The sequence below is a fragment of the Solanum dulcamara genome, chromosome 4, assembly GCF_947179165.1.
Source record: "Solanum dulcamara chromosome 4, daSolDulc1.2, whole genome shotgun sequence".
Taxonomy (NCBI): Eukaryota; Viridiplantae; Streptophyta; class Magnoliopsida; order Solanales; family Solanaceae; genus Solanum; species Solanum dulcamara.
Window position 1 is genome coordinate 33,410,678 of NC_077240.1, and position 14,353 is coordinate 33,425,030.

The 14,353-nt window shown below is 32.5% G+C and overlaps 1 protein-coding gene across 1 annotated transcript; it reads right to left on the reverse strand.

Annotated features, from left to right (window-relative positions):
* Positions 1 to 10,379: 10,379 nt before the first annotated feature.
* Positions 10,380 to 11,112, reverse strand: LOC129884961 (nuclear transcription factor Y subunit B-5-like). The gene has a single exon (XM_055959219.1). It carries the CDS (start codon positions 11,060 to 11,062, stop codon positions 10,646 to 10,648), a length of 417 nt encoding a protein of 138 aa, XP_055815194.1. The 5' UTR covers positions 11,063 to 11,112; the 3' UTR covers positions 10,380 to 10,645.
* Positions 11,113 to 14,353: the final 3,241 nt, after the last annotated feature.

Genomic DNA, 14,353 nt, shown 5'->3' on the forward strand with positions numbered 1-14,353 from the left:
AATTAATGAAGTGCTTTGATATTTTTGGGACTTGGAGCTTATAATTCATGATGAATGCGCAGAGAAGGTTCCAACTTTAAAATTTTAATATAATGGGAAAGTTCAGAGGAAGTTCCAACTTTGATTCTCAATCACTAGATTGCAATTTTTGGGACTTAGAGCATTATTATGGTGCAGCCACTATGCCAAATAGAGTTTATGCTATTCAACAACTTGTCATCGTTATTATTCAATGTAAAAGTCAACTTAGAAGATTTATATTTATAGCCTTTTTGGCCAAATCAAGAAAATGACAATATTGGTCCCTTGCACAAATGGCAATATGGTGGTTGTAGCGCGGACCGTTTTGGCTTTAACCCGTAAAGATTTAAATCCACCCATGGTAGTAAATGTTCATAATTTCAATCAAAGGCAGATACATGATTTGAAGCTTATGGGTTCCCAACGATCGCTTAAGAAGTGATGAGTGTATTTGTGATCATTCTTTTTTAAAAAAAGTGCCCGTAGGGTGTTGATCCTAGATCGAGGGAAGAAGCCTTCTTGGCCGCTGAACCATCTGCGGATTTTTGTTTTGGGTTCCCACCTAATACTTTCTCTATTCCAATTTATATCAGTCAGTTTGATTTGGCACGAAGTTTAAGAAAAAAAGATTTTTAAAACTTAGGGTCTAAAATAAGTCAGAGATATTTGTGTAACTATAAATCATTTCATTAATGCTAAAATGAGGAAATTTGCAGCACAATTTGATGTACATGCATCTTCGATAGACCTTACAATAAATTTGGCTAATAAAACTCCAAAGCCACTACATTACGACTTTAATCAGTCACACTAAGTTGTGAATGGAAAGATCTTATTCCATTGTGTTTCAATTTATTTGTCTTAGTTCCTATTTCAACAGACAAAATATTTTTTTGATATAATTTTTTCAAATACTTTCTAAATATTTTGAATTGTTTACTATTGTGACTTATAGTACTTTTTATGTAGTTTCTAAATTTGTAAGTCTTATTTCAAAAAAATTGAAGATTCTATTTTATGCATTGTTGAGAGCCATCTCAAAATAATTGTAGTTTATAAATAATTTTCGGTAAGAACACAGGTTTAATTCTTATAATTATTGGACATCTCGTGGAATAGGAACTTTCAAATTTTCAATTTGAGATATGCAATCGTGAGCTTCTACTTTTTCCATCTAAAAGTGGAATATAAATCTCAATGGGAGAGTCTTATTCTTTTGTATGAAAAAAGAAAGCCTAATTTAGTATTTTTTTTAATATTTTTTAAATATATATCTACAATATATATTAAATTTAAGAACTTCAAAATTTTAAAGTTAAATTGCATACATTTCTTTTTAATTTAATTAAATACGATATGTATACAAATATTAAATAAAACTATCATATTTGTTTGAAGGAATGTGATCCTTCATATTAGTTACGACTGTTCATTTTGTTACCAACAAATGCTATCTTTCACATAAGAACTAGAAATTAGATCCACAAATTCAATTCAATTAAATAATCAAAGATAAACTGAGATTGAAATAGGGATAACAAAGGCATAAAGCAAATATAAGTGTTGTAGCTATGCTGAACCCGCTATGAAACGAATGATCTAAATTATTACCAATTAAAATGGTCACCGTTAATCAATTAGACAAAACTTCCTTCAATGATAATAATTTAAAAAACAACACAAAACATTTAGTCTACAAAATCACGATTCAATCAAATATCAATAGGTAAATCTTAAATTGAAAGAAAATATAAATTTGTATATACCCATCAAAGCATAGTCACTGTGTACATAATTTAGTCCAAGCAAATAGCTTTTGTAAAGTTAATAATCCAACTCATTTAGTCATGTTGATATTTCCATTATCCATTAACATGTTAAGACAGAGGTTTTGAAGCAACTCTTGTCGCACCACTATTTCGAACTAGTCGAAACAATTCAGAACATAAAATTGATGTGCTTCTGATTTTGAAAAAAAAAATTGTTTGGAGTAGCCACTAATTTTTGAGAAAAAGGTTAGAAAAATTATTATTTTTAAATGTAACTATAGACTCTGTTTGATTTGCGAAAATACGTGAGATTCTAGATAATGATCTTAGTTATTCGAGGGGAAATTGCTAAGCATCTCTCAGAGCCTATATGAAAATTGTACTTAAGTTTAGTATTAGAAAAAAAAATTAGGAAAGTTTAGAAAAAAATAATTAATTTTCCCTATTAATTTTAGGAAAACTACACAAAATAGACCAAATCGTGAAACTATTTACCCAAATTGGACCCAACCCAAACTACTTACCCTTAATGGACCCATGACCAAAACTATTTACCCTCTTACCTCACTTTCTTCTTTCTTATTTCGCGCATGACATCATTATGATATCTGCATCACTGCTATGATCATGAATTAATCCTCTATGATACTCCATCGGTATATTGATCCCATATCGGTATCATATATGATTGAGCTTAATTTCTATGATATTCCGTCGGTATATTGATACCCATCAGTATCATATAGGATTGAATTCTTTTTTTAAGAAATAAAAATGAAACAATTAAGAGAAAAATATTAAAGTCACAATCTTATTTATTAAACCCTAAATTAGTAAAAAATACATTTTTTGTGGTACTCTATCGGTATATTGATACCATATTGGTATCATATACTACTGAGCTAAATTCTCTAGTATGATACTCCGTCGGTATATTTATAACCTATTGATATCATATAGGGTGGAACTGACATCTGCACCCAAATTTTAAAATAAACTTATGTCATTTTAAAGTAAAAATGGGGTATGAAAGTAATGAAGCATTTAAGGGTAAATACTTTCCCTTTTGGGGTATAAGTGTTCTTTTCCCTTAATTTTATAGGAAATGTAAAACATTGGGCCAAAGTCCATTCTTGTTTAAAAGTCTATTTTTGAAGGTAATTATTTGAAAAAATTACCTAAATACACAACTTATTTTACCATATTTTTTAAAATTCACTATTATTTAAAAAAATTATAAAAATCTCTACTGTCTCATATTCTCAAATACATCACTTTATGAGATGTATCGATCGGATACATCATTTTAAGTGATGTATCGGGACGTCGGATACATCACTTTATGTGATGTATCGATCGGATCAACACTTTACGTGATGTATCGATCAATACATCACTTTACGTGATGTATCGAGATGTCGGATACATCACTTTATGCGATGTATCGGTCGAATATATTACTTTACGCGATGTCTCGATCGGATACATCACGATACATCACTTTACGTGATGTATTAAGACGTTTTGGAATGTATCCGGATTCCACCAAATTTAAGAGATTTTTATAATTTGGAAAGAGTAGGAATAGAATATAATTAGCTCTTTACATTATGAGATTTGTGTAATCCTTCCTAATTATTTTGGTCTTAAACTTAGCTAGTTTCAAACATATTTGGGCATTTTAAGCTATAAATTCTATTGTTCCCTCTTTTCTCAACTTAAATGCCTAAGTGGGGTATTGACAAGTAAATTGAAAACATTGACTTATTCTAAAAAAAAAGTTAATACTTCTTCTGTAAGACCCCGTAAGTCAAATATTTGGAGCAAAGGAAGGATTTCGAGAAAATGGACAATATGAGCTTCTACGACTCAACCTACGAGTTGTAGGTGCTTCTACGAGTCGTATGACTTACTCGTAGAAGTAATGTTGAGGTTGGAAATTTGACTAAGGGAGGAAGTGAGTCTACAAGCCAAGTTACGACTCATAGAAGGTATTACGAGTCGTAGAAGTGACTCGTAGAGAAACTTCAGAGACTTAAATTTACAGATTTTTCATACCCTACAGGACGAATGGGTCTTACGACCCATAGACACAATGACGGCTCATAATGAGTCGTAGAGGAAGTTCAAAGACTAACTCCTCAAGGATTTCTCAAACCTGCAGGATGAGTCCTTTCTACGAATTGTAGAAGAGTCTACGACTCGTAGAGACGAGTTGTAGGGAAATTCAGAGGCCCAGGGATTTTCACTTTGCAGGATGATTCATTTCTACGACTCGTCGACCCATTTATGACTTGTAAAAAGCTGCTCGTAGTGTCCTCCGGCCAGATTTTAAAGAAGGGTATTTTAGTCTTTTCACATATTTTATCAATGAATTTTGGTTATTTTGGGACCAAATTCTCCCTATCTAATAACCCCAAGTTTTCCCAAACCCCTTATTCCTAATTTTACTCTATCCTCCTCTCCCAAAAGTTCCTCTTAAAGGTCTTCTTCATCACAAGCTAATTTCTGGGGTCCCTCAAGAACAAGTTCTCCTTTCAATCTCAAGTTAACTTCACCAAGGTATGTGGTTCTTTATCCATGGGTTCTTCCACCCATGGAGCCCAAATTCCTTTTTTAAATTAAGTCTTTGATTTCAAGTAAGAATTTCTTAGGATTTAATCTACGTTCTACTTAATGCATGAATCATGATTTAACGATTGATTATTGGTCTATTTTGATGTAATGTGACTTCAAATGCATGGATTGATTGATTGCAAGTATTTATCTACTTAGTTCCTAAAGGTTCTTGAGATTCATGGTGGTTGTTGAAAGCTTGATCTTGAATTGATGAATTACATGGTATTTCTGCATGATTTTAAATACGTACATGTTGGAAAGTTGAGTTGGCATGAACCCACCTAATTTCACTCTATTTTTCATGAAAATATGATTTTTAAAGTTATCGACTCCAATTAAATATTTATGAAAGCTAATGATTATGATTATGGAAGTCTTTGAATGAAAGAATTAAAGAATGAAAGAATGAATGTTGGTGTGAGGCCTTCTCACCCAAATTAATGGATTCTTTATGCGGAAGGACATTTCTTGCACACTTGAATCACTAAAGGTTTTAAGGATCTATTCTATCGAATCATGATTCGAAGTCTCAAACTATATGTATGTTTATGTTATTATGATATACTATTCCGTGAGTTTGACTTACCACCGAATGAGGCTTGAGGTGGGGTTCAATAAGAGAATTCTAGTAGCAACCTCTTGTTTCATTAACTATGTGCCAACATAGGAGCCCTTGTAGGCTAGGCTAATGGATCCACAAATGGTCAGTAAATGATAAAGAAATGAATGTTGACGGAGTTCTACCTTGGCAAGTAGTTTTCCCTTCCAAAGTCGGGGGTTACGTTGGATTTCATGTTATAGCTCACATGTTCTTAATGTCAGTTATAGTCATCTCCCCACAAATAAATTTTTCAAACGCTATTTACTTGATTTCTCATGCATGCACTCGCTTATGTATTTTTTCTATAAATATCTTAATGTTTCTATCATTTTGCATGCATACATACGTAGTACATTAAAATTACTAATGCATACTTTTCCCTATACGTTATCACCATGTAGGGACCGGCGTACCTTCTCGTTCTCCTTCACGTGGCTAGTTGAGATTTTGCTTGAAGGTTACTTTTGATGAGTTCCCATATTTCGTGAATAATACTCCTTTATCATTCTAACTTATGATGTGTTGAGATCTTTAGACATTTATTATAGCATTTCATTCTAGTTTGGTTGAGGGTGAGCTAGTGTAAGACCTCAGAAGTCAAAAAGTTGAAAACCAAAGAGAAATCTTCAAAATGATGACTGGACCCAAGTTTACGATCATCTCTACGAGTCGTAGAAGTTTCTACGACTTGTAGAAACAAGTTGTAGAAGAAGTCTTGGTAGTTGATCATAGACACCCTTAGAGGAAGGTCCTACAACTCGAGTTGACGATCTGTAAACTCCTAGACGACCTATAGAAACAACTCATAGATAGACTTTAGAAGGTAAGTTTCAGAAGTCCCTCAAGGTCAGGTCTACGACTTGACAAGATGGTCCATAGAAGTTGTTATGGGGTATTAGGAACAATTCGTAACTAAAGATCAGAGGCTCCCAAAGTTGCAGGTTTTGGGACCTGCAGAACGGACCAAGTCTACGACCCGTAGACAAGTTGACGGGTCGTAGAAATGACCCATTTGCAAACTTCAGAGACATGATTTTCAGGTCTTTTCTAAAGTCTGCAGGATGAGTCACTTAGACGACTCGTCAGTCCTTCGACGACTCGTAGAAAGATATCCATAGGGTCAAACTTCGAATTTAATGAAGGGAATTTGTGTCATTTCCAAAGTTCGATTTAATGAACCTAGACACTTTTATGGCCAAGTTCAAAGTTTATATATATTCAGTTCTTCAAATTTCCCTCTTATTCAAGTCATTCTTCTAAGATTTCACGAAGGCAAGAACACAGTCTTTCAAGGTTTCTTCTTTGAGCTAAAAGCTAGGGTTTCATAATTTTTCAAAGATTTCTTCTCAATTCTAAGTGCATTCAGTCAAGGTATATGGGGATTGATCCAAGGGTTTCTTTCACCCATAGAGTCCCAATGTTTTCCCAAGCTTTCCTTTAATTTTAATTGATTATGAATCCTAGTTTTGATGAATTGCATTGGGCTAATTTAATTTCTTTTTTAGATATTATCAATGATCATTATAAGCATGTTCTCGTATGAATTGCATGATTTTAAGTTGAATTATGAATGCCCTTGCATAAAGGTACTTTCAAGTTATGATTATGAAAGTTAAGGATGATTTTATGAGATGATCATGAGTTTAATGATTTTCAATGAAAGTTTCTATGATTTAAAGTTGAGATTATGATTTTAATGATGAAAGTTATGATGATGAACAAAGTTAAGATCAAAGAAGTTATTATGGTGTGATAAGTACAATTCTCACACAATCATATTAAAAATGGTGATAAGGACAATTCTCACCGAAGTTATGAATTAATCTTACGAATCACTAAAGTTAATGAGCTAGTCCTTATATGTTTTTAAAGATGGATTAATAAGAAGTTACTATCTTTCCCTACTATGTTATGATCATGTTTTAATGAGTTTTTGTTGAGATATTGACTAAGCACCGAGAGAACTTTAGGTGGGGTTTGGTTTGGTAACACAATTAGCTACCCCAGGAAATCTAAGTAGCAACCTAAAGTCCCAAACTACGTTACCCACGTGGGATTGCCTTCATGGCCTAGCTAGTGGATCCACATATAGCACAATTGAGTTGAGTTGAGATGAGTACCATGATAGAGTATACCTTGTCAAGGTAGCCTCCCCTTTCTCGATGTGGAGATTATCGGATTCCATGTTATAGCTCGCATGGTCTTAAGATGTTGGTTAAAGGTCTTATCCCACACAAAATAAAGTTAAGCTATGAGTTCTATGATGAAGTTTATGATATGCATTGACCATGAGTTTCATATGTTTTCAAATGCTTTTAAGTCTTATTCATGTTCATTATGATTGGTCATGCATCTTATGGTATATTATTTACGTTTCTTTACTTGTTTATGCATACCTCACATACTTAGTACATTCAAACGTACTAACGCATATTTTGCCTATATTATCTCATAATGTAGGGACAACGACACTCACGACCATTCTATTCGTGGCTAGAGTTGGTTAGATATCAAGATTTGGCGAGTCCTCATCTTGTCAAGGACAATGACTTTTTACATATTGCTATTATTTTTGACTTCTTCTTATTGTTTGGGTGAACTAGGAGTTTGTCCTAAGCCCCCATCAAAGAATAGACTAGAGGCATGTATAGACGACTTATGATGTAGTCTGGTTGGATATCTATGGAGTTCATTTCCTTTAGTCCCATTCCCTTGAGTTGATTTCTTCTGCTTATTTGCTATGTTTCTTTATCTTATGTATGGATGTATGCTAAGATGACTTATGGTTGGAGTCTCTCGCATACCGATCATCGTGTCGCGGCTTGGCCCTAGTTCGGATCGTGATAGCTAAGGACTTGTCTTAGGCCCCGGCAAGTCTAAAAGCTAGAGGTATTGTTGGACATATGTAAGTTGAAGTTTGACTATTACACTTCTTATTATGATGTTCCTCTTAGTCCCTCTTTCCCCTTTCTTTCCATTATTTATCTATCGTCATTACCTATGAAAGGCTAAATGACTACTAAGAGGCTTGGGTGAGGTATCTTTGGGTTCCTCACTCACCGTGTCACGTCTAGGCCCTAGGCTTGGATCGTGACATCTTCATCCTTAATCAGGAAAACTCTTCCAAGGATCTGTACCAAGCTATTGAGTCATTAATAAATAATGTTACCTCACATAAATAGTTCCAAATAAAAGGCAAGGAATCAAATTACCGTTCTAAACTTTAGATATATGCAAACATAAATCAGTTAATGTATTGAGAAAAATATAATCAAATCAGTAAAAGGAATTAAAGGCTTAGGAATATTGAACTCCTATTTAATGAGACTTTGAGCAATGTGACGATCCTAATAGCTATTGGCCTGAGCATGTTTTTGGGCCAAAATGAGTTCCAAATGGAAACCAATACTCCAATTGTGTACACGAAATACACAAAAAAAATAAGTAGAAGATTAGAGAAATATTGTAAGTTTTTCGATTATATACATTTATACGATTGACTTCTGCTTCTATCCATTTAACCGTTGGGACACCATCGACAAATTTAATCAGTCTTAGAGGGATAGGAGCAATATTTTCTTGTGTAGGTACGATGGTGTGTTAACATTTTTCAAATCCAATAGATTGCGATTATCCAACACTGGTTATCGAGGTTGTAGGTCTTCTTTATTATCCAGTAGGGCTTTGGGATATGTCAATATATCAAAAGTGTTTGAGATGGGTAATGGTGGGAATCGGTTGGATGAAAGGAAAGGGGGATTGTTTACCACCGGGACTGATTGAGTGGCGGCCGACAAAGGCGGTGGCATGGTGGTGGATTAGGCCACAACGGGTTCCTTGGGGATGACAGAGAAGAGAGTAGCTCTGTGTCGAACTTAGTATCTTAGAGAAAAAAGATTATTTTTTTCTATTTAAATTGCAAAAGCGCAAAAAATGTGAAATCTTCTCCAACGCTTACACTTCAATGACATTTAAAACGTGTAAAGTTCAAATAGTGAATAATAGGCTGGCTAGCTAGCTAGCAACTTCATAGTTGGATATAGGATAATGACCAGCTTTCTCGTCCTACAAAATCAATTGTATTAAATGAAACATTATCTTCCTAACTTTCCTGTCATTGGTTTTTCATTCCTAGACTTGCTCGTCTCTGCCACCTCCTTGTCTCCTTCATGTTCCAATCAACATCATATTTACCCTGAGTAAATCCCTTGGGAATTGATTCCATTCTCCAATTAAAATGTTGAACAGTATAATGGTCATGACCAAATTAATTAAAGTACCTATAGGCTATATAGTATATATAAAATTAGGGAAACCCTAATAACCCTATGATCCACATGAATGATGTTAATATATATCCAACTTCTTTTCTTTGGATCCATTCAAAGGACATGATCATAAATGTCGATATATATTAATTCTCCAACCTATATATGTCTCACTAACAAGGGGTCCATAGTTAATTTAAATAAACTTTATATCTCATATATCAGTATCTAAGTCTAATATTAGCCAAGTTCCCATTTCTTCAAATATATATATCAGTTTTGGAGGATCATACTTAACTACTCCTTCACGTAATTTTGGATAATGACCTTTCAAGTTCCTGATGAATAATTGATGTGGTTGAATTATATCTCTATATATGAGGACTCAATATAATGTTGAAAATAACATGTTGATGAATTAGGATTGAAACGAAAGGAAATGTGAATATATCGAAACATTGGGTATAATTTTTGCTCTTATATTCTTTCCCTTTCCTAATTCCTACTTCAAACCAAACACAATAAGGAAGAAAGGGAAAGCTAGCTTAAATTAAGGACCAAATTAGTTCTCATCAACACTTGCAATGGCATATACCCAAATGATGTTGTTGATTTAGTCGAATTGATTAGTTAACGGAGTACGAAACCTATGAAGATCGATGACATAAAGTAGCAAATTTTCATGGAAATTAAAAGAATTGATTTGAGACGAAATAAGGTGTGTTTGGTATGAAAGAAAAATATTTTCGCTATCAAACACTTTCTAAAACTTAGAACACATTTAACAGATTATTGGAGAGAATATAAGGGAAGAAAGTCATTTAATTTCTCCTTTTAATATAAAATATTTTTGGATGTTTGATTACCAGAAAAAAACTAATTATTATTTTTTAGAAAATATGTGCCTTCAAATCAAATACATAGTTTAATCTATAAGTACTATGATATCTACTAACCTGGTCTGCTTCAGGAGGAGATGAGATCTCTTGTGCTCTTACCATTTGAATAGAAGAAAATAGACTTTTCAGATCTCTTATATCTAGAAACGAAGATCTCTGATAAGAAAAAAAAAACATAAAACTAAAAATAATAATTGTAAAGAGCTAGAAAACCATTTGTTGTAGTTCATAGTACAGTAGGTGTTGATATTCAGATAATATCAAGTGAAGATCTACACCCAAAAGAAAAGTACAACTTTAATTGATCCTATAGAGAAATCAAACTTAATTGTTAGAAAGAAGAAAAAAAAGAGAATCAAACTTGACTTTGAAAATCATGGATGTGTTTATTGTATATGTTTCCATTAGCAAAGATTAGGAAAGAAATAATTATAAAATCAAGAAGAAAATTATAATTAAAAACCCTAATTAATCAAGATAGTTTCTTGGTTGAGATCCTCCTGCTTGTTGTTCATCACTAACTCTTTCTTGATTTACTTTTTCACCTTCACTCTCTCTATATCTATGCAAGTATCTCTTCAGCGCACCGTTATAATCATCAAACCCTAATGTTCTCAAAGCCCAACAGACGTCGTCGCCGTTCACCGTCTTCCGACGCTCTTTTCGACACTTGTCCGATGCTTCACCCGTCACAAATCCAATGAACTCAGACACACATTCTTGCATTGTTTCTTTTGCTTCTTTTGATATTTTAGCATTTGGTGGAAGAATATTTTTCATTATGCGACCAACGTTAGCTATAGGCAACAAACGATCTTGTTCCCTGCTGCTACCAACTCCTCCTTCATTGGTTGAAGAGCTTTCACCCCCAATGTTTTGAGACATTTTGTACTGTGTCAAATGGTAGAGAGACGTCTGTAAAATATATTCTATAGTCAAACTTGGTTTTCCAAGTATATATTGTTTGCCAATACTTAAAAATTGCCCATCACTTTCAAATAGGTACTGTGGAAATAATGTCATTGCTTTTAACCAATCAATGGATTAGATAGAGCCGAATTCAACACATAAATTTGTGGGTTTGACCTATGAAATTTTTTATTGTTGAACTTATTGATATTTAAGATTATCGATTCAAATTTTGGTAATTTTTATATATAATTTTTTTACTCCATAAGAAATTACTTGACAATATACATTTTTTTCAGAAATAGGATGCCTTTGATCTGCTTAGACTGCCAATTCAGTATACTTTGATTAAGTTGTTACTTAGTTCGAATCACTTGAGTCCAAAGATCATTAGAGTCCGGTATTGTTTGAGTGTTCTGAAATTTAGATCCGAGAATGATATAGTAAATAAATGCTACAAGACAAAAGACTTCCTGAAAAATGAAAATTTGGAGCAAAAGAATATAAGGTATTGTTCGGTACAAAGATTAATAACACAAAGATTAGTAATGCAGGGATTAGCTAGTAATGCAGGATTTATTTTTTTATTAAGTCTTTGGTTCCTTGTTTTTCACCCAATTTTGTGTTTGGATTAAAACTTTACAAAAGTCTTTTTCCAATTATAACCTTGAATTATTATGAAATTTTTTATTTTGTAATTGTGTCAAAGTAGATAATTGCCGAACAATATTATTTTTTTATGGCATTCTAACTAGCTAGAAGAAGAAGAATTTTGTCTCCATGTTTACTATTTTCTCATTTAAATTATTTGAGGGCAATAATTATTATTTTAATAAATTGATCACTCATAACATTAATTTTCAAATGAAGAGAGTACCATTATTACGTTTTAAAAGTAATACATTAACCAATAGAAAAACTTCACTCAAGCCCTAAAAGTAATACAACGGATATTGTTATCCATGTGGAAATATCGATAGTGATATCAACTAATATTCTTATATTGTGGCTAGAGTTTTGTACAATTATATCTGGCATATTCATCTTTTTCATCTTTTGTTGCCACGTCATTGAGACACGAATACCTTCATATCTTTGGTTCACTAGATCTTTCCTGATGATTAGTATTAGGAATGAGTTAAACCAAACACAAAGCTATCTTGATCCCATGGACGCCAAATTGGTTATTGAGAATATGGGTGCAGTTGAATTTGTGTGATTCAAGAACATGCGTCTTAATTTAATTTGTTAGATTCAGTTATTAGAGCTCCGATGATAAAGCAAGCGAAAGAAAATCATATGAAGTTGTAGAGCCCCAACAATGACGGTTTGTAAAGTACTATGATCAATAATTGTTATCCACACAGAAATGTTATAGTGGTGTCAACTAATATATATATATATATATATATATATTTCTTTATTATCGATCAGAATATTGTACAATCATATCTGCATATTTATCTTTTTTGTCCTTTCTTGCCACGTCATTGGAACATGAGTACCTCATATCGTTGGATCACTAGCTTTCATCCTCTTCCTGATTACGATCTCACTCAGTCTCTTCGGAGGCTCTCTGAGGTTGACCGCACCGATCAGCTTTTTGAGACGGACGTATCCTTTCAAATAGACTTCTTTTAATATTTTTGTTGATACCACATGTCCAAGTTACTTCACACTCGAATACAATTAAATGAATAAAAAGTAATAGGCGTGATAGTATCATATATCTACTGATTTTAAAATATTGTTTTAAAGATCGGTAACTTTTATCTAGTCCAGATCTATCGTAGAGGGCTCAGATTCATGTGAAAATACTCTACTTCACAGCTTAAATAAAAAGTATATTATGTGTGAAATAAATACAAATGATGTTAAATAAATATCGTATATATATATATATATATATATATATATATATTTCATACAGATAGATGTGAAGCCACCACGTGGTTGTAGAATATTATTGTGACATCTGAAAATGCCGACCGCGTCGGCACAGTAATGGTGGGGTCCCCTTGTTGCCTTTGTCCTAGATTCAATCAATAGCTACTAATCCTACTAGAGTGTACATTATTTAGGCGTTTGGTCGTGGCCTATTTTTCATTTTATTTTATTTAGACTTTATGAAATTATAATCGAAGATGAAATAGCATTTTGTTATATCTTTATAAAGATTAGGAGACAATATTTCACTTAAAATTTACTAAGAACTTGAAAATAGGTATGTAGCACTTTTCTAAATTTGAAATTCAACTCTGAAGTGGATTTGAAAATTTTATAACCAAAAACATTAATTTTGAATGAAATTACTCTCTTCATTTCAATTTATTTTATCTTATTTTTTTAGTTTATTTTAAAAAGATTTTTTTTATATAATAGCTCTTTAATTTTACAGATTAGTATATTTTTTGAGAATCTGAAACATACACGACATCAAAGTGAAAATTTAATGCAACTTTAGGTGGCTGGTTGTAGCTGATGATGGGTGATACGTGCAATAGCGAAAGGATCTTTATGATTTTCTCCGAGAAAATTCCTCGAAGCTCTTCCAAAGATAGTAAGTAAATTAAAATAGGCTTAATATATAGCTAATTTCACAAACTTGATTTAGACATTCAAATTAAGTTATGTAATAAAATGGTTAAATATTAGATACTTTCAATTTAAATTTCGAAAAGAATGTGTGTGTGTTTTTATTCATCTGTTAGGTGATTAAATTAACCACATAAAATATGACATCAACTTTAATTAAATGCATCAACCTTAAGTAGAAAATGCATGACTTTCATGGTTTATTGGGGCAAATGGTATAATTAAAGAAGATAACATATTCTATTTGGTTAACTTAACTAGCGAATAAGAATACAAACAAAGAAAATTTCAAAATTTGAATAGAAAATGTTAATTGAAACACTTTATAAGAAATTAAGATATTATTTGAAACATAACTTAGTTTGGTGTATCTAAATGAAATATTGTGACAAATTTGAAAGGCCCGTCATGCATCAAACCTATGAAATATGACGACTCCATGGCATTACATGAAATGACATAACTAATATTTATTTGTTTCTTTGTGAGTATTAAAATTTTGAATTATGCTTCCTTTGACTCACTTTCTGAGAAATAGAAATAGAGGATTTGAACTTCTTGACAACTTTAACAAACATTGTCCTTTAATGGAGTAGCACTATGAAACTTTTCTTGTTGTTTTCCTCTTTTTTTGGTTGAATTCAGTCAAAGGTCTTGGGAAAATTTCTTATT